The 15,824-nt window shown below is 43.2% G+C and overlaps 1 protein-coding gene across 1 annotated transcript; it reads right to left on the bottom strand.

Moving 5' to 3' along the window:
- Window positions 1-3,212: 3,212 nt before the first annotated feature.
- On the bottom strand, window positions 3,213-8,000 carry pnp5b (purine nucleoside phosphorylase 5b; the record flags this gene model as incomplete). The annotated part of the gene is made up of 6 exons (XM_080546261.1): window positions 3,213-3,433; window positions 4,094-4,284; window positions 5,027-5,202; window positions 5,708-5,811; window positions 6,043-6,212; window positions 7,978-8,000. The coding sequence occupies 6 exons, from the start codon at window positions 7,998-8,000 to the stop codon at window positions 3,213-3,215; spliced, it is 885 nt and encodes a 294-aa protein (XP_080402387.1).
- Between the last annotated feature and the right edge of the window lie 7,824 nt (window positions 8,001-15,824).

Below are 15,824 nucleotides of genomic sequence, written 5' to 3'. Positions count from 1 at the left end.
TAGCCAAAGAATTGTACTCTTGTGTACTTGTACATTGAGATGTGATAAAAGTGGTTCTTCTTCTGATTCTGCTTCTGATTCCATCAACGTCACTAAAGGAATATCCAGGCTTATTTGGCTAAATCTTGCGAGACTAATCAATAATAAGCCTGGATTTTCCTTTAGTGACTTTGATGGAATACCGCCCTTAGGAAGTAAACAACTCATATTTACAGGAATATCTGGAGCGGACTATCCTGGTTAAATTAATAAATGAGATAAATGTGGTCTTGAAAACAGGATTGAAGATGACAATGACTTTTTTTTTTTTTTTTTTTGAGAATAATGTTTCGGCCATTTGGCCAATAATGTTTGGCCATGGACATAGATGTGTTGTCCCTCATTTGCTGAATGTTGGTACTCTGTTATACATGATAATGTGTGTGTACTTTTTCTTTCTATTAAAATGACATGAAACAGTTCCCAGTCTTTTGTGTGAATATAGATTTGGCTATTATTACCCAAGCGGGGGAATTATGCATCCCCATGACCTATGTATTCTTCTGTGTTATGATGTAAATGTATATATTTGCATAGGAGAATGGTGACTCACCAGAGGGCAGTATTAACTCACCAGAGGGCAGTATTAACTCACCAGAGAACAGTGTTACTCCTGTTTGAGAGCAGATTAAGCAGCACTAACATCCTTCTCCTAATTTGGCATTGCTCCAGGTCACCGTGAAGTTCCCCTTTGCTGCTGAAATGAGGATCAACTTGTGTTCTTACTGTATGTCATGGTACAAGAGCCATTATAGACCAGAGAGCTGTTTTGAATTGAATGTTGTTAGTTTAGTGTGTGTGTGTGTGTGTGTGTGTGCGTGTGTGTGTTCACGCATGCGTGCCTGTGTATGTGTGTGAGTGAATGAGAGAGGAAGAGGAAGACTTTTTTTTTACACCCAATGACTCAACTCCAAATGCATCACTTTCCTGACCAGTGGGACGACAGTAACTAGGTCAGCTACTACACACATCCCTCCAGGATGTCCCACATCGCTCCTAGCACTGCTGATCAGATGTTTGGATCAACTATGGTTCGACTAGAGATGAGAGAAATAGAATATAACTGATATTTTCGGATTGTTTTGACCAATTATTGCTCTGAACCGATATGTTATACCATGAATATACAGGCTACATTGATTTCATTCCTCATTCTTTGAATCACATCGTACATTTTACATTTACATTTACATGCCATTTAGCAGACGCCTTATTTCAAAGCGACCTACAACATATACATTTGGCTAAGTAAGTGAATCATCTATCCACCAGTCATAGCAGGTAAAAAAAAGGCATCTATGCTCAATCCAGGGGCCATTGGCAGTCGTCGTGCTAGAAGAAGGACGTTTTTTCTTTATGACACAGGAGAAACAGTACAGGGGGGTAGTAGATGTCTCAGGAGAAACAGTACAGGGGGGTAGTAGATGTCTCAGGAGAAACAGTACAGGGGGTAGTAGATGTCTCAGGAGAAACAGTACAGGGAGGTAGTAGATGTCTCAGGAGAAACAGTACAGTGGGGTAGTAGAGGTCTCAGGAGAAACAGTACAGGGGGTAGTAGATGTCTCAGGAGGGACAGATAAGGTTAAACCTCATAGCCGATATTCTGATATAGTGTTGCTGCACTAGGAGACCAAATTGGTGAGTTTGCTTTGAACTTGTAGTATTACCACCCACTGTTTACAGTCAGTCAGCATGGAGAGGTACCATAAAGTACAAGATGAAAGGATATAAAGGAAATAGAGAAGAGGAAACGGAAACAAGAGAGATGGCCAGACAGACAGACAGACAGACAGACCTGTAGTCTTGTCGAGGAACATACAAGGCTACTGCTCATGACCTTATATGGATATAAACACAGCTGCTTTGACGTCATGGAAAGTACTAGTTGGAGGAGGGGGAATGTGGCGGCAGTGGGGTGTTTTGAGTAAGAAAGTGTGGAGTGCGTTGTGGAATGACCTTGAGAGAGAGACAGAGAGGGAGAGAGAGGGAAAAGCGTGAGGTAACTGCAGTCAGGTGATAAGCACTGAAAATGCAATCCTCCTCCCTCGTCAAGTGGAATAAATCGGGTGAGAAAGTGGGGAGGAGCCCCATGGAATCCATGGAATGACCGTGAGAAAGAGGGAAAAGAGGGGTGATAGAGATGGGGGGGGAGCTGATAGTTGAAGTGAACTGGCTGTACCAGCTGTCTGTATGGCTGTCGCTTGGTGGGAAACGTCTGATAAGACGTCAATAACACACTTATTGGTTTCAAACAAACACAACAACGCTATCATACCAAGCTAACTCTTTATTGCAAAATAACCGTACTTCCCAATAACCATGGGACAAGGCTATTGCAAAAGTGACACCATGTGTGCAGCATGATTAACATGACGACGTGCAAGTCAACACACAATACCTCTCAAAGCACAAGCAGAGACCTATGAGTAGGCAAGTGCTTTGCATCCCTCAATACATACTTTATTAGATTTGAGTTTGTGGAATTTTATTTCTGACCAGATGTACTGTATATTTGTTTTGGAAATGGGATTAAAAATATAAATGACCAGAGATTGTACATACCAATATAGCTTAAAAGCTTTGATATTACATTGTTGACCATCTGCATCACACACAACTAAAATTGACAGCAGTACATTAATAACCTGTTGACCTGGGATATGATCCCCTACTGTATATTAACCCCTCTTTTAAGACGTCTATCACCCATTCTATGAATGTGTTACATAAATAAATGTTATAAATATAATATATTAAATTATTACAGTACATACTACATCCTTACATTTTGGTCCACGACTGCACCATAATATGTTCACAATCCAAATATTAAGATCAGGGTTTCTTCAACTAAACACAACTACTGTAGACGCACAAAGCACCACATTCAGAACAGACATTTAAACAACAAATATCTCACTAATCAGCTACCTTGAAGATTGTAAATGTAGAAAAGTATGGAAAAATAAGATACACAGAAAGATCCCAAGTAAACAGAGGCTAGGGGGGTATTCCATCGACGTCGCTAAAGGAAAATCCAGGCTTATTTTTGATAAGTCTCATGAGACTACCCCATAGGTTAGGTTAGCGACCCTAATAGGTTAGGTTAGCGACCCTGTAACCACACACACACGCACACGGACACACACACACACACACACACACACACACACTCACACACACACGTTGTTGTTTTGCTCGATGCGGGTCACCATGGTAGACACCAGACTCTCCAGCTGTTTGGCCCTCATCTTGCCTGTCTCCAGGACCTCCTCATGGTTGGCCTTGGCCTGGCTGTCATAGTCCATCACCGCCTTGTTGGTGATCAGAGACATGGCGAAGACACGCATCCCACAGTGACGCGCTACGATCACCTCATGCACCGTGCTCATCCCTACAACAAAGAGCGGGGGTGGGGGGGGGTCGGTAAGAGATTAACTTTGACACACACACACACACACACACACACACACACACACACAGACAAACACACACACCATGACAGAGCAATCACCATCTAAAAGTGTCATTCTTATGTTAGTTATTTGAGCAATATCACACGAGAGGGAGTGCTGTTAATAACTGAATATCATTCAGCATGGCTGGGATTCGGTTGTAGGTACGAGGTCGCAGGCTGAGTATGGCAGATAATCACAGCCGTGCTGATATTCAGTATAACAGCATGACCCCAAGTGTGATATTGCTTTTATACAACAGTTCTACAAGTGCCATTTACTAGTTAACAGTAATAAGCGACAACAGCTTATGATTTGGTTGTTTATTTAATCATTTATTTGGCTCCGCCAACACAAATAGTTCCGCAACTGAACTTGCTCTTGAACTTGAAGTGGACTGTTGCCAAGCAACCTGAACACACACTTGGTGTGCTGTGCAAGAGAAGATCAATGTTATTGACATTTTACACAATGACACTTTGTTCAACTGTAACAACAGATGGCTAACGTCAGAGTGTGTGTGTGTGTGTGTGTGTGCTCAATTGTTGTGTGATAACTTGAGACGGTCTCGTAACTCGTAACTCGACTCCCAAACTCACCTACGGCGTCGGCCCCCAGACTTAGCAGCATGCGACACTCAGCGATGGTCTCGAAGGAGGGACCCCCGAGGACGCAGTACACTCCCTCATGCATGAAGTCTCTGTAACCTAGCTCCGTCCCCACTTCCTGTGCTAGCTGCCGAAGCTGCCGGTCGTATGCGTCAGACATACTGGGGAAACGGGTCCCGAACCTGGAAGAGGTTGAATATGTTATAGTAACTCAGTTATCAGATCCACATGATATACTGTATGTCTCTACAACAACCATTTACATTTTTGACATTTAGCAGACACCTTTATCCGAAGAGACAAGTACATTTGTCTAGTAAGTAAGTGAATCATCTATACATCAGTCATCGTAAGAAAAACTATTCTATGCTAGGACCAGGGGCCATTAGCAGTCACAATGCTAGAAGAAAAAGAAAAAAAAAAAGAATTACAGAAGAGAAACTGTACAGGAGGGTAGTGGGGATACTTAGTCAATTGTATTGATTGTAAGTCGCTTTGGAATAAGGAGTCTGCTAAATGCCAACATTGTTTGAATGTAAATGGGATGAAGAGGTCTTAAGGAGGGACAGTCAAGATGTAGCCTGAAGAGATGGGTCTTCAGTGTTCGGTTCTACAACATATTCATCAAATGAACTACGTAACTAGGATGTATTCTGACCCATTCATAAGGTACCAAGTACCCGGCATCATCACATACATCACATACAGCACGCTATAATTCACACCATGTCCCCTTTTTACACCCAGTGGAGGCTAGTGGAGGTAGAAATCGGAGGACAGGCTCATTATAATGCATGGAACGGAATGAGGAATGGTATCAAAGTTGAATACCCATTCCACAATGAGCCCTTCCTCCAATTTCTCCAATCTCCACCAGAACTCCCCATGCCACCGGATATATCCCGTCAATATCCATACACACACCTCTCATCGTTGGGTCCAGTCAGCGGGTTGTTCCCTGCGAAGCCGGGCATGTTGATGTGGTCTTTCATGATCATGACGTCTCCTACTTTGTAGTCTTGGTTCAGACCCCCGGCAGCGTTGGTCAGGAACATGGTCTCCACGCCCAGCAGCTTGAAGATCCTCATGGGCAGGGTGACCTGAGGATCGCAACAGCAATACCAAAGATACACAACATACTTACTGTACATGCTATTACTGCACTTCTTAATACACTATGACATTTTAACATTTTAACCGTTTAGCCTACGCTTTTATCTAAAGCGACTTACAATTAGAGATCACAGGGACAGTCTCTCTGGAGTAACCTAAGGGCTAAGTGCCTTACTCAAGGGCACACTAGTGGTGGTGTTCCCAGGTTGGATTTGAACTCGTGATCATTGATCACCAGTCCAACTCACTATCCACTAGGCCACCACTACCCCTCTAGCACGATGAAATTACAAGACGAGGAAAGGGACTGAGAAGGGGTGAGACGGTTTGAATCGGTTTGTTGTAGATGAACACATTGGAGGTATAAAGCAGGGTTATAAAAGGGTAGATATATGGTTAGGGTTAGTTGGTGGATCGGTTGGTGGACATACAGATTAGTGTTGATAGTAGAACAAATGACAAGGTTATATGGGGACTCTACATAGTACATACCTTCTGGATAGGGTATCCCTCATAGAGGTGAAACCTCCCCTGCATGCACACACATGCTTTCCCCTTCAGAGTCCCAAACACCAGCCTCCCAGCATGGCCATGGACTGTGCAACACACACACACACACACACACACACACACACACACACACACACACACAATATTAGGAACTCCGGAAACAATAAGAAAGCACACAAGCACTTATGCATACACTTACGTACACGCTTACGTGCAGGCGCACACACACACACACACACACACACACACACACACACACACACACACACACACGCACACACACTAACATAAACAAACATTCCTATGATAACACACACCTGTGCTCTGGGGGAAGTTTGGAATGTCACAGTAGTTAATCACCATCTGGTCTTTGAGCATTTCGGCCAGGCCTCCCATGCCTGAACCGCACACAATCCCCACCAGGGGGCGCATTGCTGTCTGTGAGAGCAGCCACTCAGCTGTGGTACTGCATTCCTCATAGCTGTACCTGAGAGAGAGAAAGAGAGAGAGGAGAGAGAGAGAGAGGTGCCCTCATTAATGTGGGAGGGAGGAAGCAACTATCTCTGAGTACAGCCTGTTCTTGTAACACAATGGTGTTTAATGTACAAACACAGTGTGGGTTATGAGACAGTGACCTGACACACACACCTAACTCTGACTCATACACACCTAACTCTGACTCAAACACACCTAACTCTGACTCAAACACACCTAACTCTGACACACATACACACACGCATACATGCACCACTCTTTCCTAATGGACTGCATTAAGCCCTAGTTTAGCACCATGAGCGAGCGCCCCATGAAACATTTTACAGTGCAGCACTCACATTAGATTCAACCTTTGTCATTGCACACACAACAACATTTATTTTTTGCTCTAGGCACAGGGTCAGCCATAGTCAGTGGCCCTGGAGCAATTAGAAGTTAAGTGCCTTGCTCAAGCGAACAACGGCCGTGGTAGGCACTAGGCACCTTAGATATGATGCCAGCAACCCTCCAGTCACCAGCTAACATCCTGCTCCCTCCTGAGGCGGGGATCGAACCAGCGACCTTCCGATTGCTAGCCGGCCTCTCTGACCTTTGGGCTACCTGACGCCCCCGAAGAGACCTCTTGAAGAAGATGCCTGAAAAGGCCCCCAAGATGCCTCTAGGGCCTAGGCTTGACGCACAGAAGAAACTCTCAACCCAATAACAAACCTGTAAAATCTCCACACTCTCTCACACAACGCGCCTTTGAGCAAGTTGGGACTTGGAAGTTCGTGTCATGATGTTATTGAGGTATGCTTTACTGTAGACCACGTGACAGAATTATGCGTCCAGAAGCGCATCTTCTGACAAACGCGTTTCTTCCATTTAGCGGTGGCCTATTTCCGCGCCACAGTTCTAGTCTGAAAATCAAGTTTCAATAGCAGAATCTTGAGGTTAATTTCAATACCTTTCTAAGACTTTTTAAAGGCCTTGTCAATATTTTTCCAGACCTCACCGCCACTTGGAGCTGTAACCGTTTACATCAGTGACACCTTTAACTGAACCGTTTTAGTTTTAATAGACACTAGACCACTATCATACAACACAATTTCCGGTTCATCTTTGTTAATAGAACTAATACATTCACAACTTTTACTAAAAGTCTTTAGGACTCAAACTCTTTGGACAGAGTCTAATTCAGAAAAATATCTACAAAATTCAAGACCTCATAAAATCGTGATAAGACTTTTTAATACTTATTAAGGGTCTTGATTTTCCCAAAATTGATTTATCAACTTTTAAAACTTTTCAAGACACCGCGGATACCCTGAATAGGCTATTACGGCAACGAGATTAAGCTCAATAATATGACTCAATGACATGGAATGGTAAACAAAACATCCGATGTCATTGGGTTATCGTGGTCAACATCGAGCTGTCACTCACTACTCGTCACGTTATCAGTGGATAATAAAACTGATCAGAAAGTGAATGTGACCACCGGGAGTCCAACGCACTCACATTAAATGTAGCCTACAAAACTCTCATCGGGTAATAGCATCATTCTAAAAGAACATAAAAGCCATGGGAAATGATGGAAACTACCACGTTTGGAATAGCACGCTGTCTGTCGCGCTGAGTGGGAACTTCCGTGCTGTTCATTGAGAGATGACTCACTGGTCAATACAACCGCTATTTCCTAATTGTGGTCATTTTTCAGGACGATAACATAACACCACCCTGTAGAAATTCATGGGGAAAATCTTAGAAACACTTACCCAGTCACAGATTCCGGTAACATGATGTTGAATAGATGATGTGTTCTAGATTGCAGGAAATTCCTTTATATTATAATCACTTCTGGGTTAGACAGTTAGACTCAACAAAAACTCAACACCGACACGTTAAATAATAAATGAGTGTTGATGATGTCCTGAAAGACCGGCTAAGCTTAGGCTATTCAGTAGTTTTATAGTGGGCTAGGGCTTAAAGTGAGCTTTTATAAACTTCTTCCCCCTCCTCCGCAGATCAGCCACATCCCCGTTAAGACAGACGATGACACGCGCTCTCATTGGCCAGACAGATGATGACACGCGCTCTCATTGGCCAGTGGCCTGGGCGTGGCACGTGACGCGCCTACCCATATGCGTTATTACCATAGTAGTATTTGCATTTTAAAAACCGGTCATTTCGAAACCCAGGCCCAAACCTGGTTTCTTAACTTTTGATTGGGTGGGAAAGACGCACCCTTCCCTTGCCCATCTCGAAATCTCGAAATTCGAAGATAAAACAACAATTGTTTGTAGTGACACTTTACGTCACACGCGAATATGTGTGTTTTGTTTTGGTCACAGGGTTACTTGTCGTAAAAGCATAGTTTGACTACTTTCATCTATGTAGTTCTAGCCATCCATCCACACACACACACACACACACACACACACACACACACACACACACACACACACACACACACACACATACACACACACACACACACACACACACACACACACACACACACACACACACACACACACACACACACACACACACACCCCGTACTTAAAGGTAATGCACAAGTGCCCAAGTGTTCTATGTTGCAGCTGGCCCTTGAAGAGCTGAGTGGTGTTTACTGTATAAACAGTGTGTTAGCAGTCTGGGTTATGACACACCCACACACACGCACACAAATGAAAAAATAATTTAACGGGTGAGTGGAAGGTTTAGCTCTAACTTAAAACTAGGCCATCCTACAGTATGAACACAACGACCAAAAGGGACCGGTGTCACACACTGATAAACAGATCGACGTGTGTGTGAATTCATGGGCTGGCTCGGTGTGTAAAACAGAGCAGCTTGTGTTCTAGTATGTACATAATGTTGTGTAACAGCTGATTCGTATTCGTACCCTTGCCGTTGGCTGTATTTTTATTCCTGTGTGACAGGCCAGCCAAACCTGTTGCTGTGGTTCAAATAGGAGATTCTTTCTTTTGTTGAAAGGTCAGGCAGGTAGACATAGTCAAACTATGTGACAACATAACTAGACACGGCACAACATGGAATTTGGGTCAACATCCTGCACTAGAACAACTGGAAATGTTTCAGTGTCAATGCGTGTGTCGGTGGCCCTTAAGATCATCAAACTCACACCATCCTGCAATGCATACCTTCATTGAGGTTATGCTACAGTGTAGTCAAAATAAAGTGTAACACTTGCGGTTCTAAGCTGTCTGCCTCAAGTAGTAAGTAGTACCAGAGAGGGTATGTGTGTGTATGTTTGTGATCTGCATATAGCACACACTATACATTTAAACAACCTAAACAGCTGCAATTAGTTTGCTTAGTAAACTAGTTTGCCCTACTTAGATGCTGCTCCTACAACCTCAGCAAAATTATGTTCAAGTCAAGACTAAAACCCCATCTTTTTAATATTGCCTTTAAATTACTAAATTATTAAATTATGATTATATAATGATTTGTGCCCTTTGAGCTGCAACATTTGCATGAAAAGCGCTATACAAATAAATGCATGCATTCCATTGTGGATCAATATCATGATTGAATGATATGATGAGCTTTATTGAATGTGCTGAAATATCACAAATCAGATAAGATGAAAAGAGATGGAGGGATGATTATGCTTAGCAAATTCAGGTTCCAAGTTCTCTAGTTCTACTTCGTCATAAATTACTACTTTGTAACACCTACTAAATGCTGACACCAAATTCACAAAGTTTCCTGAGGACTCTCAAATCAGATTTTTTTTTATTGCAAAGTATATTCGCACATACAGGAAATTGACTGTGTGGTTGGTGCAGTAAGACATAAAGACACAGACACAGACACAGCAATATAATAAAAAACAACAAGAAATGGGCAATAGAGCAATAAGACTGTAAATTAGAGTATGTAAAACTAATATAGCGCAGGCAAAGCAAGGGCAGTGGATGGCATGGGAAGGAGTGGAAAAGAGGAAGACTACCTGGAAAGATCTGTGGGAGATGGAGGCATTCAGAGCGAGCTTCACCATCAGGGCTGCCTACGATGTCCTGCCTTCTCCTGCAAACCTAAGCCAGTGGTATGGCGAAGACCCCACGTGCCCTCTATGTCAAAGTCCAGCAACACTGAAGCACATCTTAGTGGGATGCAAGACCAGTCTCACCCAAGGCCGTTACACCTGGCGGCACGACCAGGTGCTAAGGTGTCTTGCAGCAGTGCTGGAAAGTCAACGGACAAGTGTGAACGCCCTTCCTCCCCCATCATCCCGGTGGCAGCCAGCACCATTTGTTCGGGAGGGCGAGGGTCAAGCCAGCCTCACCACCATAAGACCAGACACTGGGCAGCTGGGCAGAGCACGGGACTGGAAGCTGCTGGCAGACTTGGACAAGAAACTCTGCTTCCCAGCTGAGATCGCAGCCACCAACCTGCGACCAGACCTTGTGCTGTGGTCAGCCTCGCTCAAGCTCGTTTACATCATCGAGCTCACTGTGCCCTGGGAGGGTGCAGTGGAGGAGGCCTACGAGCGGAAGAGGCTGAGGTACACTGAACTCGCAGCAGATGCCCAACAACAAGGCTGGACAGCGAAGGTACGCCCAGTGGAAGTAGGCTGCAGAGGGTTCGTAGCCACCTCAACATCCAGGCTACTCAGGGAGATGGGAGTGCGAGGGAAGACCCACCGGCAGGCAATCAAGGACCTCTCCAGGGCTGCTGAAAAGGGGAGCCAGTGGCTGTGGATGAAGAGAAAGGACTCGACCCGGGCGTTCAAATGAGCTGATCGCATCTAGGGAGTGAACCTGGGACGCTGGGATTCACTGCTGAACCCTCTGGAGATGTCGTGGGCTTATCAGCGAAACATTCATGAAGGAGGGCGCCCACTTGACAACCCAAAGGATGCCATCGCTCATTTGAACACCACAGAGTCTCATCGGTGCCTTAAGTATGTATGTATCGAGGGATATCAACATCTAGTCCTACATAACAGATCATTGTCAGTTGTGTGTGTGTGTGTGTGTGTGTGTGTGTGTATGTGTGTGTGTGTGTGTGTGTGTGTGTGTGTGTGTGTGTGTACGTGTGTGTGTGAGTGAGTGTGCGTGTGACGGAAGTCCCAGAGTGACAGAAGTCCAAGAGAGTCAATGAGAGTGTTGTATGTTTTACCTTATTGCTTATGAATCAAAGAACAGTTATTGAGTTTAAGACGATTTATTTAAAGTACAAAAGTATACAGTTACCACAGCTGGATTTCTGGTCTGCTCTGCTCTGTGGGGCTGGGGGTGGTTAAAGAGACCCCCCTGCTCTTGTGTTGTCCTTTTGTATCCCCTTTTCTTATGCAAATATCTACCAGTGAACCTATCACAGTCACCTAGATGCCTGTCCTATCACTTTCCCTATAGCTGGTCAAGGGGGGAGAAGGGGGCAGTCACCTGTGATGTCACTATGGCCTTAAGTCAGGGGGCAGGTCAGACCACAAGAGCCATTCCACAACACTCCCCCACAGCATATATACAGGCCCATATCATATACAATCTATGCATGTGTGTGTGTTTAAGTAGAAATAAACTACAAGAGGCCGGGGGCTTGTTTGTGAGGCCACGGGGAAGAAACTGTTCAGGTGAAACTGTCGAGGTTTTGATCTTGATAGACCGGAACCTTTTTCCTGCGGCATATCATAAGCTACTTTCAGTTTAAGACCTGAAGGAGAAAGGGGTGGACAAAGGATATTGACTAAAGACTTAAGTGCAAGTATGAGAACTTTCCTGGAAGGTTCTTGGTTATAGACAAGCAGGCCCTGTCCCTCAACCGATGAGTGAGAAGATGTGAGAGGAAGACTTCTGACACCCCCTACTGGCCGAACTGTGAACAAATCATTGCATGCACGTAGTAGAGTAATTACGACAGGTGGCGTCATTACTAAGCGACACTCAGAGCCACAGATGGAGTCGCGCTATCTGACGTGAGACAATGGAGTAATAGAGCATACATTGTAACAGTCTGTGCCATTTACCCCCAAGTCAATTTCCTGTATGTGCAAATATACAGTACAGGCCAAAAGTTTGGACACACCTTCTCATTCAATGCGTTTCCTTTATTTTCATGACTATTTACATTGTAGATTCTCACTGAAGGCATCAAAACTATGAATGAACACATGTGGAATGATGTATTTAACAAAAAAGTGTGAAATAACTCTAAATATGTCTTAGATTTTAGATTCCTCAAAGTAGCCACCCTTTGCTTTTTTGTTGTTAATAAAATAAAACATTGTTGTTGTTAATAAAATATATAATAATAATATTATATATATATATAATAACATATTATTATTAACACATATTATATTTAATATTATTATTACAGTATATCTCAAAAGTGAGTACACCCTTTAGATTTTTGCAAATATTCTGTCATATCCTTTTAGGGGATAACACTATCTTAATGAAACTTTGATATAACTTAAAGTAGTCAGTGTGCTGCTTGAATAACAGTATAGATTTATTGTCCATTGAAAATTACTCAGTACACAGCTGTTAATGTCTAAACAGCTGGCAACAAAAGTGAGTACACCCCATAGTGAACATGTCTAAATTGTGCCCTCTTTATGTGTTTCACTCTAACAGGACACTCTGTACTGATGCTCTTGGCCACACTAAATGCTGGTGATGAATGCAACTTTTGGCCTGTACTGTACTTAGCAATAAAAAGGATTCTGATTCAGATTCTTAGCAGTCTGACTGTCCTCTCACCTCCAATAGCTGACCAAGACATGCTACCCCAAAACACTTCATAACCGTCTTCACCATACAAACTAACTAACTAACAAACAAACAAACACAAAAGTATGTTAATATCTCATAACAAACACAGTTTACACTGTCTGTGAACCCTGGCTTTCAATATGCCACAGTCATTGTTGACCTGAGTAGATTATGTGCAAAGAAACAGTGATTGTGTCTGTTCTTACAATGAGGATTGCTATTACAATGAAATTACGATTTGGGATGGAAAGAAGTGAAGGAATTAGGGGATGGATGAAGAGTAAGTGTAGGCTATCTGATATAGAGGAGAGCACCACAAGCACAAGGCAGAAATCCATGACAAGAACAGGAAAGGACAGGAGGACAGCATCTTCAAGGGACTGAATGCAAATCTACAAAATGTTCTAATAGCCAACAACATGAAAGGCCGGAGAGAGAGAGAGAGAGAGAGAGAGAGAGAGAGAGAGAGAGAGAGAGAGAGAGAGAGAGAGAGAGAGAGAGAGAGAGAGAGAGAGAGAGAGTACGAATTAAACAGAGGGAACCTCCACCGGTTGCAATGAGCCAAAAAGGCCGGACCTCCATGTACTAACCCCCCCCCCCCTTCTTTCTCTTTCTCTCCTCTCCCCTCTCTCCATCCTCTTCCATATCCGGTAACCAGTTCTCTTGAGTTCACTGGGTTCAATGGGGAAATGGATTTAATTACTGTCTATGCTTAGGAATACCTCTAAGAAAGATTTTTTTCACAAAGGTATAAATGCGATACTGTAGGTCGAAATAGAGATGCCATTTCTGAATGGTTCTGCAGGGTACAACTCTGACCAAGATCATGAAGTAAAAAATATTGCATTGTATACTACCGGTTGTATATTTTGAAACTAGATGTCTATACAATGTTGAGATGTGTTGCTGATGGGGAACAATACAAGTGTGTTTGAATATTGAATTGGATACATTGACCATTCTCTCTCTCTCTCTCTCTCTCTCTCTCTCTCTCTTTCTCTCTCTCTCTCTCTCTCTCTCTCTCTCTTTCTCTCTTTCTCTCTCTCTCTCTCCCCCCCCCTCTCTCTCTCTCTCTCTCACTCTCTTTCTCTCTCTCTCTCTCTCTCTCCCCCCCCCCCCCTCTCTCTCTCTCTCTCTCTCTCTCTCTCTCTCTCTCTCTCTCTCTCTCTCTCTCTTTATCTTTCAATCAAGAAGCGCTTGGTCACCCTTGCATGTGCCAGAGTAGGGGCAGAATTCCCCTCACGGATGTTGCTCTTTATGTGTTTCACTCTAACAGGACACTCTGTACTGATGCTCTTGGCCACACTAAATGCTGGTGATGAATGCATTGAATGCAGGGGGCCAGTGAGTTTGCTAAACAGTGTGTGTGTGTGTGTGTGTGTGTGTGTGTGTGTGTGTGTGTGTGTGCAGGCATGTGTGTGTGTGCTTGCGTGCATGTGTGTGTGTGTGTGTGTGTGTGTGTGTGTGTGTGTGTGTGTGTGTGTGTGTGTGTGTGCTTGCGTGCATGTGTGCATGTGTGTTCGCAGGGCTTTGAGGGTAAATAGGGGAGGAGAGGTGGTAGACGATGGAACAAAATGCCAAAAATGAACAGGTGGCACCTTGAATAGCATAATTTTAGAAAATGGGTAATACATACAGTATACCTTTATTGTTAGTCCATTAGGTCACTGACAACAATTTCTATTTTTCAATGATTAATTATGAATTTAATTTAATTATTAATTTAATTTATGTACTTATTATTCTGAAGTAGTCGCTTACGAGAAGTCGAGTGCGTTCAGTGCACACTTGCTTTCAAACTGTTTATGTTATTAGAGAAGTTTGCGAGCATGGCCAATTACAGCAATTAAGAGACTCTAGCGCGCGAGAGAGGGAGCGACTCGAGAAAGAGAGTAGGGAGAGAGAGAGAGAGAGAGAGAGAGAGAAAGAGAGAGAGAGGGGGGGGAGAGAGAGAGAGAGAGAGGGGGGAGAGAGAGAGAAAGAGAGAGAGAGAGAGGGAGAGAGAGAGAGAGAGAGAGAGAGGGAGAGAGAGAGAGAGAGGGAGAGAGGGAGAGAGAGAGAGAGAGAGAGAGAGAGAGAGAGAGAGAGAGAGAGAGAGAGAGAGAGAGAGAGAGAGAGAGAGAGAGAGAGAGAGAGAGATTGACTGACTGACCACTTATAAATCCAACATTTGTCACACATTTGAGGAATAGCCTGATGCAAGCAGGAGACTCTGCTTGGGTCAAGAGAAGAGCCTTCACTTTGAGCGTGTTAATATTATACAAGTCCATTATCAGTTTTAATATTATACAAGTCCATTATTATCAGTTGAAAAACCCGCCGAAGCTACTTCCAAAACCGCGTTCAAGTTGGAATGCAATGTGTGGGTCGCGTGAGCATGCGTACGATAACACTACTGTCGACGTGTGCACGAGACAAACGCCGAGGGCTCTTCCCGTGTCATACAAGATCTAGGCTTTTAATAACTTCTTCTGCATGTTTCAATTAGTTTTCAAACACAGTTTGCAACAAGGCACCTCGTCTAAAGGTAAGCAATCATTTTCTTTGGAGATAGGTTAACAACAATATTATTGTAGGCCTACCATGTTTGACTAGTTGTTGTTTTGTATCCCTAAATATTAATAATATCCCAAAAAATAATATCAAAAAAATAATAATATTCAATAATCATTGATAATCATCACTAATAATAAACACTTTCCTAATTGCTCTCACATACACATGATGAACTGTGTTAAGAAAAATATCCCATTCATGATCAATTACAGTGTTATTTCATGACAATTAAAGAATATTTCACTGACTATCCTCATTCAATGTTTTATTTATTTTTATTTACATGGTTAATTTAACCAGGATAGTCACAGTAA

This window comes from Nansenia antarctica (assembly GCF_963989245.1).
Source record: "Nansenia antarctica genome assembly, chromosome: 16".
NCBI classification, from domain to species: Eukaryota; Metazoa; Chordata; class Actinopteri; order Argentiniformes; family Microstomatidae; genus Nansenia; species Nansenia antarctica.
This window is presented reverse-complemented; position numbering and strand designations above follow the sequence as displayed.